We start from the raw sequence: 17799 nt of genomic DNA, 5'->3' as shown, positions 1-17799 counted from the left end.
CTCATGCAGTTTCTAGATGCAGATTCTTTGCTTGTGACATATATACAATGGGGCAATATACAAATGATGATGACTACGGCAAATTATTGTGAAAGAAAGTTGCAAAATTTACCCTTTTCTCACTAAAACCCTGATTTTCACAAATTTTTCTGACAGCACACTTCACAAATCCAAGAAGTGACCACACATGTAAAATAAAGCCAGAAAATTTGAGGGATTAGCATACCGTGTTTTATTATTAAGTGACCTTGCCAGACATAATATTTTCTTGTTCCAGAATGCTAAAATACTAAACACTATATAAAATGCCTCAGATAAATGTGACAAAAACGATGGTGTGAGCTATAAAAAACTTCCAAAAAACTATCAAATTTGATGTATTTGACCGTGATATGCCATCTATGGTGAGTCCTACCAGCCGACTGCTCCAACACGGCTGCTGCGGTTCAGAGCTTGGTGACAAATTCTCTACGATGTGTTCCTTTTTGTTGAATTCTGTACATTTGAATTATCCATTGCACTTGGTGTCTGCATTCTGACCCTTTTCACCGCCATGGTTCGGCCCAAACCCATTGTATACCAATGGTGATTCTGGACCTGTCTACTGGGAATTAGGGGTGAACAGGTTAGGAATACCGAACAAATTTGTAATACAATAACCTCATCTCTCCCTCCATTAAAAGTTGACCAGCCAACTCATAAATGCTGTATAATGTAGAATCATTCCATTGTACATATTAACAGAAGGATGGGTAGATGGATGTTAAAATAAGTTAAGAAATTTTCGAATTTTTTTTCTGTCTTTTCGGTGTTAAGTATCCAACGCATCAAGGACTTTCACAATTTGGAGTTTGATGGCCTTGGTGCAGTCCCCGGCCTTGGGGATGATGAACCGGTCTACAGAGTCAATTTTTATGCCGTCGTCGCTGCTGGTGCCGTACTTGAAGGTGATGAATTCCGGGTGGCGTTTCTTGGAGGTGATCTTGACGATGGTGTTGAGCGGTCGCCGCCCTTGTATCAAGGCAAATCCTGGCTTGGTCGGGGTTTCCCGCAGAATATACAGATGGCTGTTGGTGACAAGTAAATGGCTGCAAAACACAAAACACACAAAAAATTAATTTTGCTGTGTTGAATTTCACTTTCTAATGGTAATGTTTTCTTTTGTATTTTGGACACTAACCAAAAATCAAATTGTTCCCTCACTCCTATCACTGACTGTCTTGTTAATTTATACAGCTCTTATAAAAGTAGACACACCTATCAGTAGGTTCAATGATATAATTTGACCCGAGTTTATCACTAAAATCATGAAAATAGAGTTATCGGCACTGATGGAGGCTTTAAACATTTCTGAGTGAAAGTAGCTATTATAGCAAAATCTTGTGATGGGATAAGAATTGTGAGAGAGAGAATTCAACTGGCAGAAACACTACAATGGACCCTAAAAATAATTAAATTGATGAATATACTCTAAACATATATCAATTAAAATAAAATCCAACTCCTACGACGATATGTACCACTAACATCCTGAATGAAGGTTATTTGCTGTTTATAGAAAGATTCAATATGATATCCTGTATATCTTGACTCCTCAGAACTGAGTAAAAAGTTAAGTCCGATATCACATACTGCCCTGTGACATCATACCTGGGTGTCATGTATCCGGTCTCCTTCACGTGTTGACACTGGAACGAGTGTTTCACATCGGGTTTCTTCAGCCATGTTTCAATATGGACCATCTCCCTTCGCTCGTCATCAGATGAACCAAAGCTGCCAAACTCCTCTGAAATGGTGGATACACAAATAAAATATGAGTGTAAAATAGAAGCCAATCTTTCACATATTTTCCCTGTCATGTTTGCAGTTTTGTGATTTCACTGTAACAAATATCAGGAAATGAAAAATAAAATCTCTTTCAACAAGATATTTAATATACCAGCATCAACTTTCGATGTTTCTATCCTTTTCTAGGTACATTTTTGCATTAATCATGATGAAAGTCATAAATACAATATAATACAGGTAGTACAGGTGGTACAAATTTATGCCTCAAATTTGATGAGACAAGTATTGTTGTGATAAAAGTTTCACAGAAAATAAAATAAAATAGACAGAATGAAGGAGGAAAAAGACGATTTCTCACCAGCGTCATCTTCATCATCATTGATACTGAATACAGGTTTAACACCACGGTATGGTTTACCAGTGTCGTGACTACTCACATGTCTGCTGAAGTAAATGAAAAGATTGTATGCCAGTCACATATGAAACCACTTCCTCAGACAGAAATGTTCTTTTAAAATAGGACAAAATTTCCACATGGTATTCTAATTTGTCAAATAGGTTATTTACTGAAACTTTAAAGTTTATAAAGTTTCTGCATTTCACTTTTGCACACAAGCCACTTGATCACTGTATACACTGTTTATTTTCACAAAACTAAAAAGTTAAGTCAGATAGCACATCACGTTACTCACGATATCATGTAAGTTCTCAACAGTGCCAACTTGAAATGAGATAACATAAGATCCTATGCTAGAATGCACACCATGGATGGATTTGGACACAATTTTTTACTAAATACATTTGATATACTACCTATTTGGATTCATTTGAAATAAAGTTTCACTGTCATAAAGTTTCACTGTCTAATTTTCATGACAATCAAATCTTAAATTCGCCATAAAAGAGTTAATATATGGTATGGTGACCATTTCCAATTCCACAGATCAGTACATTTTTATTATGTAATTTGTTTCTAGAATCCCAAACTTTGCACAGAGATTCCTGATTATCGCTCTTGACAACGATAGAGAATAATTTAGTGTTTCCTGATTTCACACATTATGAGCATTATGAGCATTGTGGTGTATATTAACCCTTTCACCACCATGGTTTGGCCCAAACCCTTTGTTAGCAATGATGACTGTGCACACCATTTACTAGAAAATTAGGGGTGAGCATGTTAATAAGATCCAACTTTACCTGTCTACTGCAGGCTGTTCATTTTTGATAAAGTCTATCACTCTGCCCTTCACAGTGGCTGACTTGGTCTTGAAAGTAGATGTTAATTTATTCATGAAAGATGCTCCCCTGTCGTTGTGATTGGTCAAATCTTCACTCTGTTGAGGTCAACATTCAAAACATTATTGCAAACTGATAGCCAAAGATTTGTTTAAAGGCACACAAAAGCATTTCATGGAGAGTGAAACTTCACAGTTTACTGTTTGTTGAATGTAACTTTGTGATAAACTGTGCTCAATACAAACATGATGTTTCAACATTGACAATGTATACACACTTTTAACCAACTTTCACAACATGTTAACAAAGCAAACATCCCACACAGCTTTTAACACTTATTCTGCTAAGTTCATAAATTATCAGAAGGGCAAGTATGTTTGGCAATAGAACAAAGACCTGAACATCTGAATGCCCCTGCCCACACAGGTTAAAGCTGCCATAACAATAACACAGTGACACTATGCCAAGTACCAGAAGTGAAAATAGGTTTGGCTCAATACAGCATTTCACTGATTTGGTATAAGGAAGTAATACAACCTGGCAAAATAACGATTAGGCTGTCTCACCAATCATTGTAATCAGGCTCTTTTGCGACAAAGCTGGCAAAATTACACATTGCCTGGTCTCATGACACTGACACGCAGATAGATAAACTGGAACACATGCAATCAAGCAAAAAAGCAGTTCATGACAAGATTTGAGAAGATATTGAGTTAGGTAAAGTGCCAGTACATTGTTTAGCAAACTTTGTGTGAAGCTTCTTTTTCACTTCACGTCACAAGCCTTATATTTTATGTGATGTTTGCAAAATCAATTATTAATATTAATAAATTAATAGTTCATTTTGTGTGAACGATCTTTCTTGTAAGAGTTTAATCACGTTACTCACAATATCTTCTTCCACAGAGGCAGCTTCTGGTGTACACACAATACAGTGTTTACTATTGTGATCTGTCAGGCCAGTACTCAGTACCTCTGATAGAAGTCTGTGAAGAGCTGTAATCAAACATGAACACATCATTGTAAATTGCCTCACACTCAACATGTTGTATGATCTATTACACCATTATCCAAGTTAAAGGCAGTCGGTATATGTTTCTGGTCTGTGCCATGGGGTGGGGAGAGGTCTGAGGGGTTGCTGCACTGAGCAGTCAGCCGAGTGTTAGGAACTTGGCATGGTTCGTTGACATGGATTTAGCAAAGTGACACCACAACTGTTGTCAGCTAGAGGTGATGAGTATGTTTTGACAAATAGAGAAATGACAATTAATCTGAAACAATAGTTGCCCTGCCAGTAAAAACCATGTATTTCATAAGGCCACATACAGGTACATAGATACATATTGGTATTAGAATCTACCGGTGTAAAGATATGCAGACATACATACAGTGTACTAGTGAACGTTCACAATGAGAAAGACAGTTTAACCAGACAGTGAAGACTTATATGGACTATCACATTACTGTTGACAAGAAACATGGAAAGCAGAAGACTGGATATAATTGTTACAGGAGATAACAACAGTTTATGATATGTCGAAATTTAAAATAAGATTAGCATAAGCTTACCACTATATCCACCAGCTGCCATACTGATATACTGACTTTTCCTCTGAAAGTAAAAAAAACAAAATCTGTTAACTCTAGGTAGCATGCATCTTGAAAGTGAAGAGCGCCCTAAAATCTCCCATGTAATCTACACAATTCTGATTTCATTAGAAGATATGTACCACCAAACGACTGTGACTCTGTGGGTAAGGACTTCATTCGCAAACAGGATTTTGAAGTGGGTTTTGAACACTTACTTGTAAGAAGTGTGCAATAACCATGTGTACATATTGGTCCTCTTCCTCCCGACCACTTCCCATGAAACAGAGATGTTCACCGCCAGCCAGAGACTCTGCTCTGATGGCTTGTTGTTGTGCAGCAAACAATGCCTTGACTGCCTGCGCAAACTCTGTTGGCTGTTCCAGTAACTTAATAAGTACAAGACACAAAGCAAAGTCAGAAGAATACGAAATAGAAATTGTACGAATTTTGAACTGGATTGTTCAAATTTCTCTATCAAACTTCTTATCATTACAATTGAATAGTTTTGTGTTTATACATTATGGAAACCATTCTCAACGAAGCACATTATCACAATAATAAGCTCTGTCTGAAATATTCCAAACTCAACAAGGAAGATATCGTTATCAGGCAGTTGCAGCTACATGTATAGATTTTACATTCGGAATGAAGAGCGCCCTCTATTGTCAAAGTGAACTGTAATGATGCTCCAAGATTCCATACAATAACAAATTTTCACTTGATATGCAATATTTAAGGCCAGACAAAAGCTAATACATTAATAAAGGGTGATTAGTCTTTACAAAAGACAAGCTGAGGGAAGACAAAGTTGTTATGTCAGAGGTACTACTTAATCAAGTATGTAAAACTTACCAGGTTTGCGTCTAAATGAAATGCTATAGGTAAATGTCCACTGTTGTACTGTTCTGCTGGTCTGCAGTCCACAACAAAGAATCTCACTCCAACATCACCCTACATAGGAATAGAATGAGGGAATGAAATGAAACACTCGTCAAATGAAAAGGACTGCTCTGTTTTATACTGGTAGAGTGAATTCTGCAGGACTGCTTTGGGGAAAAATGTATGATACAAAAGCTTGGCAAATTCCTTCTTGACTAAGGTATAGTAACACATATCACTTCTGTTGGAAAGAACAGTAAGGTCCACCATTTGTAATGTAGCAAAATAAATATATACAACTAGAAACAGTGTAGTAGCATGCAATGTTCACATACAGTACTTACCGCTGACTGTTGGTTTGTCTGCAAGAGTTCAGACATTGATACAGGCAGACACAATTCATGTGACAGAGATGACATTTCATCATTTCTGAAATTAGCTAACGATGAGCTAAATATGGACTGGTAATCCTGTCAATAAAACATAAAGCAATGCTTTAATCATTTGGAAGTTAAGCTTGTATGCTGCTCACATCCTTTTCTTCAAAATTTTATAAACCTTTGAGTGCTGTAATTTTTCCCGCCAAAATTTCAGTGAAACATCTTACTAATTTTTATGAAGTTTCTGTAAATTTTTTAGACAATTTTAGACCAAATGGACATAGCTTTTCATTGGAGATAGTTTTCAATCAAAATTGGGGGAAAATTCAGAAAATAAAAAATTGTAAAGATCTGTAAATAATTGTTTGCGTTCTATTCATTATGGCAACAAAAATTGAATTTAGCTCTCAAAGGGTTAACAGGCAATAGATATTGTGAGAGTATAAATAGTGAAAAGCAACTTTCTTATTGTAACTTTTTCATCATTTTAACCCTTTCACTACCATGGTATGGCCCAAAATCATTTGTTATCAATGGTGAAGTTGGGACCTATTTATAGGTAATAGGGGTGAGCTGGGTTAATGCTAGGCTGATGTTGTACATGACTCACCCTTCTGAATGACTGGGGTGTTTTGGATGCATAATACTGGGCTAATGAGCAAAAATCTTCAACATCTTCTGCTTCAAGTTGACAGGGAAACGATGCAATGCTCTCCACGATGGCCTGTCTACTATCTGCTGTCAGCGTTAATATGTGCTCTCTGTAAGATACAAAGATAATGACATTATTAATAATGATATCTCTCTGTCTTTGACACAATGGCAGTGGTGTACCGTCTAACACATACTCTAGCTCTCTACCTGACCATCAGTACCGGTACACCTGTTGGTTTATCTTGCGAGGACAATTGGCATGTCAGTTCACTAGTGTCTGTTCATCTGTCTAACTGTCTTACTGTCTGTCTGGTTTAAAGTCTGCCCTTCCTTCAGACTGCATATGTGCCTGACTGTTTGCCTACCCTCCCCCACATCTCTGTATTGGTACTCTGCCTATATCTGGCAGTCTGCTCTGTCCATCTGACTTGTTTGCCTTATTTTCAACTTATTTCTGTTTCCAGTGTTTTTGCTAAGGTTTGGGAACATGTTACATGATTTGGGGAACCTTACCATTTCTAATGGACCATCATGTGATTGCATTCATATACCTAGTATCTGTCTGTCGATCTGTCTTGTATCTGTCTGCCAGTCTCTATTGGTCTGTCTATCTATCTGTCTGTCTGTCTACTTATTCGTCCATCCGTCCGTCCATCCGTCCATCTATCCATCCATCTATCCATCCCAGGAAATGGCATTTGGAAAATGCCACACTGACTGTACTTTCCTCATGAACTGTAAGACATGACTCAATAAGGGCGATGTCAAAAGTTCGATGTAGGATAAAAAACTTAATTCCCTTAGTTTTCCCCCAAACCCCCACACCCCCTCTAGAAACTTAATCGACTTATATTGAACCTATTGGCAGGAGCACCACAGTACTGTAGATTTCCCATAATTCATTGCAATTTGTATCCTCGGAGATACCTGAGTGAAGTCTACCATGTCTCCCATGTGTAGACAAATTCACAGACTATTTATCAAAATTTTGAAAACGTACTTTTATGCACACCATTCTTCTCAATTCTCATTTTAAATAATTTGGAAAATTATGCATAATTGAGAGAGGAGATAGCATTTTTGTGAAATTTGCCAGAGATTGTGTCCTCAGCCATACAGAATAATGTGATGGAAAGTAGGGAGACTAGTTGCACCTGTTTTATGAAACAAAAGGATATTGATTTTTTGCAATGGAAGTGACAAAGGAAATTTGCATGCTAAGTTTTCTCAGAGAATGACCCTTCAGTTCGTCATAACTTGCTGCCTAAAAAGCATGGCATTTGTAGTACCTAAAGAATGTGACTTTTATGATTGTTTAGTGGTTATTTTCAAACTTTCACTGAAATATCTAAACGTACTTTTACTAGATATTATTTAACAATTATTCTGACGCTGTACATTAGTGCTTACATGCAGAACTGAAAAAGTTTTTAGAAAAGTAACCTTCAAGGATACAAATCAAAGAGAATTGTGGGTAATTTATTGTACTGTGCAGGCTCTTTCCATGTAAAGCGAAGCAAAAGGACCAGTCAATTATGGGTGAAATAAAAAAGACTAAAATAATACTTCATTAAGACTGAGAACACAATTTTGATTTTTTGTTTTTATCCAATAAAATACAACAATATTAACAACAAAGTTGAAGTTTATCAATGAGTGAACAAGAACAATACAAATAACGTCCAGGTTTTCCTTTCAAAGGTAAGACCTTAAATCGATTTGTCGGATAGAAACTTTTGGGGTCAAAACCCCCCCACCCCCAAACTAAAAGGATTAAGTTTTTTATCCGACATCAAACTTTTGACGCCGCCCCTAGGAAGGCAAGAAGACTTACTTTGCATTGACTAGTATAACTAATGATAGGAAGAAGACAAGGAATGGATCGGCTTGTTGGACGTAGATATCCCATATACACCGCAAAACTGGTATCGTACACGTACCGGCAAACAAACTACCAACCTGAAACGTAAATGTAAAACCATACCGGTAAACAGATTTATATTTGCTCCCTGGTTTGATATAAGAAAAATGTAATTTGCTTCTTTCGTTTATGCATTGTTCATACCTACTTTGGTACAATAGAATAATCACTTTTTTAATGACTGCAAATATTTTACAATCACTGGTTGAAACTTTAGTTCATTTAATCCTTTCACAACTACAATTCAGCCAAAAAACTGTAATTACCAATGGTGATTGTGGACCGGTTTACAGGCAGTTGGGATGAACAGATTAGATGACATTTCCCATGAAATTTTTCCTTAACATTTTCCGAGGGAATATATTTTTTTCTATTTCTTCCTGGTCATTTTGCAAAGAGAGTCAGTTGGTAAAGACGATTTCTTGTACATCATTTTATGTGAATGAGAATTATAATCATAGAATGGTGGAAAAGTCTACACAGCTGTTGCTTAACAGGATTTGAACACACATATTTTGAAAAGAGCAAACCATTTGCGTACTTACCCAATGGTTTGCATACATATCTGGAGTGATTTTCTTGGTGTCTAGGAAGTTACACAGCTCTGGTTCATGGTACAGCACTAGAAGGCGGAATAAGTTGAACGCTTTGCTGTCTTTTTTACAGTCCCTGCCATGCATGGAAGAAGGAAAAGGAAATTTTGATGTTAAATTTTTACATAATTTTATCTATTGTCTACTCGTGACACCGCCAGCAGTTTTGTCCCAATATTTTATCTCATGTAGGAAATGTTGATAAAATGTAGACCTTTGACCTCTGTGTTTGACTCTAGCGCAACCTCTGACCCCAAATTAAGCACTTTGACATAGCATTTAGTAGAAAATGTAGAGTATTTGGCCAAAGATGTAGACTTTGGACCCTTTGTTTAACAGAAAACTGTTGGGTTTGTGCTTTGCAGTATGAACTGTTCAGGACGGAGTTCACCACCTCCCAGGGGGGGGGGGGGTTGTCTCATGTAAAATGCAGTAAACAATATATGTACTGGCCACTGTGCAAAACAAATTCTGGACACAGAAAGGCAGAGTGAACTTGTCATGAAGTGTTTGAAACAAGATCCATGTACTTTGGGCAAAAATTTCCTGGCATTTCACTTTCCAATGACATAAAGATAGAACTGTGGATTTTAAAACAATTTCCTGGTGTCATATAAGTTATAATGACCATGGGTGACAATGATAAGGCCTGTACAGATGGAAGGATGAAATTTATTTTTATATCACTAGAACGGTATATCAAACACTAGAGGGCGCTCTTTGTTCAACGCCTGCAGGCGATGAATCTTCTGGACTAATACTGTTTGTGAACGATAATTGCCTTCAAATTCACTAGATATGACTCTGGGCTGGTTGACGTGTGACGGGACTGCTGACTGCACTGAAACAGAGACAACAACGTACTCACCTCGGGATAAATTTTGTCATGATGGCGTAGAAACAGTTGTAGAGATCAGATCTTTCCAGATTCATTGCCAGGAAGATACCGAGAACATCCAGCCATCCGTTTCCATGGCAATAGAGTATGTCTCTTGATTTACAGTAGAATGTGATGACAGATTCCAAGTCACTGACTAATGACAGCTTCTCCTCCTCCGAGTTGTTGAATTTGTCTGAAAATTTAAGTAAATAGACATTAATTATACAACCTCGGCATGTACCATTGAACATACACCAGGTATGTATAATTTTCATTTCATTATAAAATGATTACTAATTTGCATAATTATATGCGTGGTAAATATGCATGTATTAACATACAATTGCACATGATATACATACATACGTACGTACGTACGTACGTATGTATGTATGTATGTATGCAAAACAAGTGTATTATATGATTTGCATTCTGCCAGATAGGATGCCTCACTTAGAAGATTTCCCTTGTACAAGATAGGCACAAAGTGACAGTTGTGCAACAACATAGTATATCTAAACCAATTATGAAACCCTTTTGGATTACATGATGAATGTAAAAATGAACATAAATCTCTCCAAACAACAAAACTTCTACCAAATTTCATCAGTGAAGGAGTTTCATCCTGTAGCAACTCTTGCCACTTTCACTTTGATACCACCTACGACACAGACATGCAAATAAATTTATATATTTGAAATACTACCGGCGTTGCGAGAGCCATCCTCTTGACATATTCACAGAGAAATAACCTGTGGATATTTCACAAACCCCTTCAAGTCATTTCTATGATTTTCCTCAACAGTAGAAAGTCATGTGACTGCTGATATGCAGCCGCTCAAAAGGTTACATCTGATTGGTGTTTTGTCATTATTTACACTAACTTAAGGAGTCTCAAACCAGGGTTATTGTGTAGCTGATTGGCTGATTCAATAATGGCGATGAGTTTCACCAAACAAATTGGCTACAAGCTAATATCAGAGAATAGCTTGTACGCTACTGTAGATCTGGAATCCTTAAACTTATGCTAACGAACAAATGTAACAATAGTGAATGTAAAAAAATATTCAAGTTCAAAACGTGGCCAATTTATTCTACTCAAAGATTATTATGGGACTTCTATCCTGAAACACTTTATTAACAACTAAGACTCTGTCTTCGATAAAGAAATGACAATGTGACAACTTGACAGAACATGACAGAATGTACATTGCTACTGATTTTCCAGTACAAATCTTCTACTTATTTCTCAACCTCATGATTGTAATCATTTGATGTCATCTAAACTTGGAGAGAAAAACAGAAAAATTTATGAAGCATTTCCTACTGTTGTCTGTCTGTACTAAAGAATATCGCATGACTGCTTCAATCACAGATACCACGTCAATTGGTGAATGCAAACTGCTGTAATTAGACCGAGAAACACTGACTGCACAAACTCTCACTGCCTATGCTATAATGTGGTTCACACCATGACAACGACACAGCACTGGTTGACCCCCATTAGGAGGAAAACATTTCCAGCTGACCTCTCTCTTTTACGTCACAGCCTTGCCTAATGGATTGAAATAGCAACAGAACACAGTCTGTTGTCTGACTTTTCATTTCACAAGGAGCCGTAGCAATTAACCTGAAGGAAATTTTGAAGTGGGAATGTGACTGCCGAGTAGGAAACCAACACCGCCTGGAACTCTGTACATGTATTAATTACAGACTACTGAGTAGGGAAGCAACATTGCCTGGAACTCTGTACATGTATTAATTACAGACTACTGAGTAGGGAACCGACACTGCCTGGAACCTTTGTACATGTATTAATTTCATTTCAAATTAGTCACTTAATACCAGAACAGCATGAAGTCACAAACTGATGGCACAGTGAGATCTCACTGAATAAAAAATAAAGTTAAGCACTGCAAATGATTTATCTTTCAGGTAAAATTTGCCTCCAACTTCTAAGTTGACTGAGAAGTACATAATATCAAATTTCAAGTACGGCCAGTGGAAAAAAAAATATTGCTCCTTGTTTTGTTTTGGCAAAGGTAAAAATGTGTCAAAATTTTCTTTTTTTTTTCCACAAACCAGCAAATCTACCACTAGTTACATAGTTACTGATGACTTGGAGTTGAGATTTTAGAAATTATTTAGAATATAATAAAGGCATATGCAAGCAGTGTTGACAGAACAAATTCTGAGCATTTCTACATGTTCCCAGAAGAAAACAACAAAACTGTGTAAATAGGCACACTTTGATGAGAAAATTTTGTGTTTCCACCTTACTTTTTGATACATGCATGAAAATATACCCAAGCCTTTTTAATTTGATGCTGTTTATGTTACTTTATGATAAATTTCCACGTTCTGAGAGTTGAAAGCTAATTAATACTGAAACACTGTTGCTTCCTTTCTGGGTAGATCTCTGAAACTATCCTCTACAAATGACTTTCATATGTCTAATATGTTGCTGACAAAGCAAGAAAGATACACAATGATATATTAGCAAAAAACTCAAAATAGCTGCTGGGTCAGTTTTTATCACAGGGCATTTTCTTTTAGAAAGAAATAATCTAACAATTTATCATTGAAACTTAGTCCACCGACAAACAGAAAAATTAGAAAGATTGTTTGGTGGATCTTAAATGAATGAAAATTTTCTTCAGTCCGGCCAAATTCAATCTATCTAGCACATCCTAATTTAATTCAAGCCATAATCGCATGATGCGTTTCCAGCAGGCAAAAGGTTTTCAGTGTTTTGGAAGTCTTAATTACTGAATCCGCCCACGCACTCCCTGTCCACATCCATTTCCCTGCACAAATCAACTGATATAAAGGAAAAGTGAAGGAATCGACTACGCAACGTCACTGGGAAAGGGGTAGTGACGTCATTACTGGAGGAATACAATGTACGTACCGACAAACTCCCTGCAGTCATGTCTGAGAGTTTCCTGTTCGTCCATATCATAAATGCCATCGAAGGAGGCCAGGCTGTCACCTTTACCGGCAACATTAAGACAGATCTGAGATGGAGAAGATACAACAAAGACCTACATGTACATCAATCATTCTAAAACAGACAGTACAAATAAATTGGTTTCCCTTATCAAACATAGGGATTACATGCAAATTAGTCCCTGCAGACACAGTGGGGGAGGGGGTGTTACTTGTACTGGATTGAGCTCTGTTTGTTCATTCTAGGGTTGTCTGTCTGTATGTCTGTGTGTCCATGCACACTCATTTTTCAGACTTGCCTTAACCATTAATGTTCAAATGTTGCACATGGAGTAAGTATGCTGGAGGGTAGCTAGGCCTGTCAACATGCCAAAAGTTGAAACAAGTCAATAAGCTCAATCAAGAAAATACAAATATAGACTCCAAAATTTTCCCCTGTGATAATTATTAATCATTATTTATTGTCTTGAAACTGAAAGAAATGACACACTGATCCATTGATTTAATTTTTGATACTATAAACACTGTTATAATGACTCATGTATAAACACTGTCATTTACAGACGTACCAATTATAAGCTGGGACTATGTCATTGGTGATGATTTGTTGATGCATATTTTCTGTACACAGAAAAACAGACAGAGGATATCTTACCTTCCAGACTTGGGATCTGAATTGGTCTGGAATACTTCTTCCTTTACAGATGTTCCTAAGAGCTCCAAAGTCACATCCTTCTTCCAAGGCCTCTTCAAGGTCACGGTGCCTGAACAGGGAAAAAAAATAGTCGCATGATGAAAATGTAACTTATTGGCAGGTAAAGCATGTGAAGCTGAAAAAAATGAACTGCATACGAGAATTTGACCTATTTACCCCTAATTGCCTGTAAACAGGTCCACAATCACCAGTGTTAATAATGGCTTAGGACCAAACCATACTTCTTGAAAGGTGAAAAGCTTCTGAATACATCATTTGCAACTTAGTTAGCTGAGGTCTCAGCTCACTGATTTTATTGCCATGACCTATATATTGCAATGTCAAAGGTCAAGAAGACTTTTACAATATCATTGAAGTGCATTTTATCAAAGGGTTACCAAGCTAGGTTTCAGGATCACTAGTTTTGCTAGGCTACAAGCCTAGAGAGCTGCTAGATATTGAACCATTGGTGAATGTCTGGAAATTGACACATTTTTCAAGATTCAAAATAATCTGGGTAAAGATACGCAGATATTGTCAAAACTGATCAAAAAGGAAATTAGGACAGGCTGTTACCATAAGCTATACAACTCACAAATAGGGTAATATCACACTAATTCTGTATCTTCTTTCGTTTATTGGATGTATGAAGCCCACGACCTGTTCTCCCTAATTCCCTGTCAACAGGTCCACATTTACCATTGTACAATGAGTTTGGGCCAAACCATTGTGATGAAAGGGGTTCAGGATCACAATATCTCTCGCAGCTTCCAGTGTGTTAGTAGGACTCTAATTTTGTGAGCAACTATTTCCATGTACATGTACAGCACAACACTCTCAGTGGGCACATTGACAACAACAACTACTTTTGAGATTCAGTAGGGGTTTCATCTCATAAAACTTATTAGTTTTGTCAAAAATAGATGAATCGTCATGTTTGACTTGTGCACAACAAAAATTGGAACAACTTCCTTGCATGAAATATGGCAGAGTTCTCAGGACAAGCATGGCATGTAGAAAGACCATGTGTAACAGAGTAGCATGCAATCTGTGGGAATGTCTGACATTTCTTGATCATGTCATCTAAAACCACACAGGACCATGATATCCATATTGATCAAATGCATATTTGTAGACTCCATTGTTTTGTTTGAAAGCATCAACTATGAAGTCCATTATGGGTAGTGAGGTGCAAAGACAGAGCAGTTGCCATAGAGAACATCTACCAAAATATCCTAAAGGAAATACTGTCTCAAATTGTTTTAAATTATTTGCCACTTTGTACATCATGTAAAGTGTATATAATGTACAGTTCTCAGTTCAAAGGTCTATATAATGTACAGTTCTCAGTTCAATATAATGTACAGTTCTCAGTTCAAAGGTCTATATAATGTACAGTTCTCAGTTCAAAGGTCAACACTAAGCTACATTTTTATGTTCTTATTGAAAACTAGTAGCTGTTGCAATGATGGAGACTCATATGTCTGCATATGTAGTCTTCTGTTAGATACTGAGAACACTGTACTGCACTACCAGTCCCCATCCACAGCTATCTTTGTCAATGGCTGGATAGCTGTTAAAACCTCTGACTAGAGAAAATATTAGTTACTTGCAGTGCATAGTTATTGTGGAAGAGAGGACTGTTGGCTGTAGCAGTGAGGCAGGAGAGCAATAGGACTCAAAATAGGAACTACTGTTTAATTCTTTCTTTTTTCACAGAGCAATTTACTTCAACTCTCCCATCCTGCTTTCCTCATGTATACAGTAGATCCATGATATTTTGGTTTTGAGCTAACAATAGGGAGGAAAACACAACTAAGGGAAAAATATCACCAATGTGTCTACCAGTACAACACAGAAACTTTGGATGTTATCATGTAAGGTGGCTCATGAATACATGAGTATTTGCTCCAGAAAAAAAAATTGGTACAAATGAAACACTGACGCCTCAGTTTCATTATTTCCATGTATAATTCCTGGTTCAATAGTTCAGTCTGCTTACATAGAAAGAATATGGGTTATAGAATATCGTATCTTCAGGAAGGGAAACTGTTTGAGGAAGGACGCGTGAGTGACCCATAATAGACAAGAAAACAACTGAAGGTAGTATGCACCTCGAAATTGAAAGACTTCAAACTTTGGCTCAAACTTTCCTAAATGAAACTTTCAACCATTCTCTCTAGTCTTACCAAATCAAGAATGAAAATCAGCGGTCACCATGTAAAGCTTGGTACTAGAGGAACAAGTTACCTAACATTCACTGACATTTGAAATTCAAAATGACTGCTACCCATGTGTTAACTGTATGGGGAAAAATATTCTTTTTTATTTTCAAGGAACTAGGATGTTGAAAAATTTTCCTATTCTAAAAGCTTCAAAATGAGCCCCAAAACCAAAAACCGGTAGATAAGAAAAAATTGTAAAGATTTGAGAATCCAAATATCTGCCCCCGAGGCACATTCTACTTCCACATGTGAACATTATTAGTTTCATTTTATAGTATGTTTACTAGTAATCTGCAATTGACTGCTAGTAAGATGTAAGCTAAGCACCACTAACTACTGGTTTTCTGTGGTTAAACAGTGCTTGTCAACTGCTTATCTGTCAGGTTCATCCCTGACTGTCAGGTCAAATTGGTTATACTTGGTAAGGTTACACGTCATGTTCCATAGCTATTTTACAGACTTGAAGATCCCTAACTGTAAAAGATACATATGCTATAGTTGACATGTCTGGCTAAAACTAATGCACATGTACAGGCACATGTTCATGGTGACTCAAAAAGACTTGATTTGAAAGTGATTTAGATAAAAATATACACGACAGTGATAGAAATGAATGAAAGATAGTCTTGCTATTATATCATCCATCATTTTCCAATGGAGAATTGATCAAAAAATCGACCTCTAGAGGCTATGATGAAAAGTGATCCAATCGATTTACTATAATGACTACAGAGACGTGTAACAATCCAAACAACATTTTGCCATCGAAGTTATCAGCGACTCATTACCATTGATCATCTTAGAAACAATGTCATATCATTAATTTTCTGGGAATTGAATTTCGCTTTTTTGACGTTTGAGACATTTTCACACAGATTCATTGACTTTAAGGTGCAACAATATCTATTATTATTTGACGTTTTCACTGTGATATAATTTAGTGGATTTCATAATAGACAGCAGAGATCTACTGTCTGTGATTTCATCTGTAGGGGAAAATGGCAAAATTAATCCCAGTGAGTAGTTACACTACCAGGAACTGAAACCACAGAATTAAAACTCAAAATCATAATTCTTGTTGAGGGCCAGTCTGTGACATTGATATTTAAGGTAAGTGTGTGAAGGGGCACTGAATTTCAAATACCTCCACTAGTTGACATGTAAACTTAAAGTAAAGTTAGATGCACAATGACCATTGACGTCTCTGCTACTACCGCCTAGAGATGATTTGTGTGACATCTCGTGTCGGTTCGTATCAGTACTATGTATCACGATGGGACTTAAAACAGGAAGTGAAAATTTGGAAAACCAGTAAAGAAGCAGCTTTGGGGTATAACCGTAAAGATTGGATGGTTTTGGTTCAAGAACGAGATTTGCGGGTGATAAGATAAAATTCATTATCCGACAAGCCCAAAGGTGACACTATTCAAATTACCTGGGCGATGGCCATGACGGTTGTTTTCTTTTAATTAATACCCTGAATTAATCTACGAGATACTACGGACGCCAAGCGCTCGAGCAGAATCAGTTTGACAAATTGCCGCTGACATGGCCCATGATAGATTCGATTGTGTGAATGTTAAACCAGACATTTGCGTATTCTTTTGGTTTCGATAAAAATTGGACGCATTTGATTTGATTACATCGGGTTTCCGCAGACGAAAAGCACCCACCGGCTCCCTTCCCCGTTCTTGTCGTTCACGTCAATGCTGAGCTGAGACGTACAGTCGTACAACAGTCTACTGCACTACTGCCTGAACGGTACCGAAGGTGGCTCGATTAAAACTACGTTTGCAGATTGCCGATTGCGTGCCATTCACCAGAGCGGGTGATAAATGGAAGAAAATGTGAATCGATACAGCGACAATATTTCGATTTCCTGTTAAAATCATGACATGATAGAAAATATTTGTGTCAACGTACCACACAGTGTCTTCTACACCCCCGTCAGCCATCTTGAATCAATGACGTTGACTATCGTAAAAGGGTGAATTTCGTCGCAATACC

General features: G+C 37.1%; 1 protein-coding gene across 1 annotated transcript; it reads right to left on the bottom strand.

Annotated features, from left to right (window-relative positions):
- Positions 1-208: 208 nt before the first annotated feature.
- On the bottom strand, positions 209-17790 carry LOC139126058 (TBC1 domain family member 23-like). Its single transcript, XM_070692118.1, has 16 exons — positions 17716-17790; positions 13529-13637; positions 12836-12941; positions 9913-10117; positions 8997-9120; positions 8365-8489; positions 6487-6637; positions 5841-5966; positions 5470-5568; positions 4833-5003; positions 4597-4639; positions 3917-4023; positions 2989-3125; positions 2147-2229; positions 1651-1786; positions 209-1088 (listed from the first exon to the last, which is right to left on the bottom strand). Exons 1-16 carry the CDS (start codon positions 17745-17747, stop codon positions 812-814), a joined length of 2031 nt encoding a protein of 676 aa, XP_070548219.1. The 5' UTR covers positions 17748-17790; the 3' UTR covers positions 209-811.
- Positions 17791-17799: the final 9 nt, after the last annotated feature.

Source organism: Ptychodera flava (assembly GCF_041260155.1).
Source record: "Ptychodera flava strain L36383 chromosome 3 unlocalized genomic scaffold, AS_Pfla_20210202 Scaffold_26__1_contigs__length_13983176_pilon, whole genome shotgun sequence".
NCBI classification, from domain to species: domain Eukaryota; kingdom Metazoa; phylum Hemichordata; class Enteropneusta; family Ptychoderidae; genus Ptychodera; species Ptychodera flava.
This window is presented reverse-complemented; position numbering and strand designations above follow the sequence as displayed.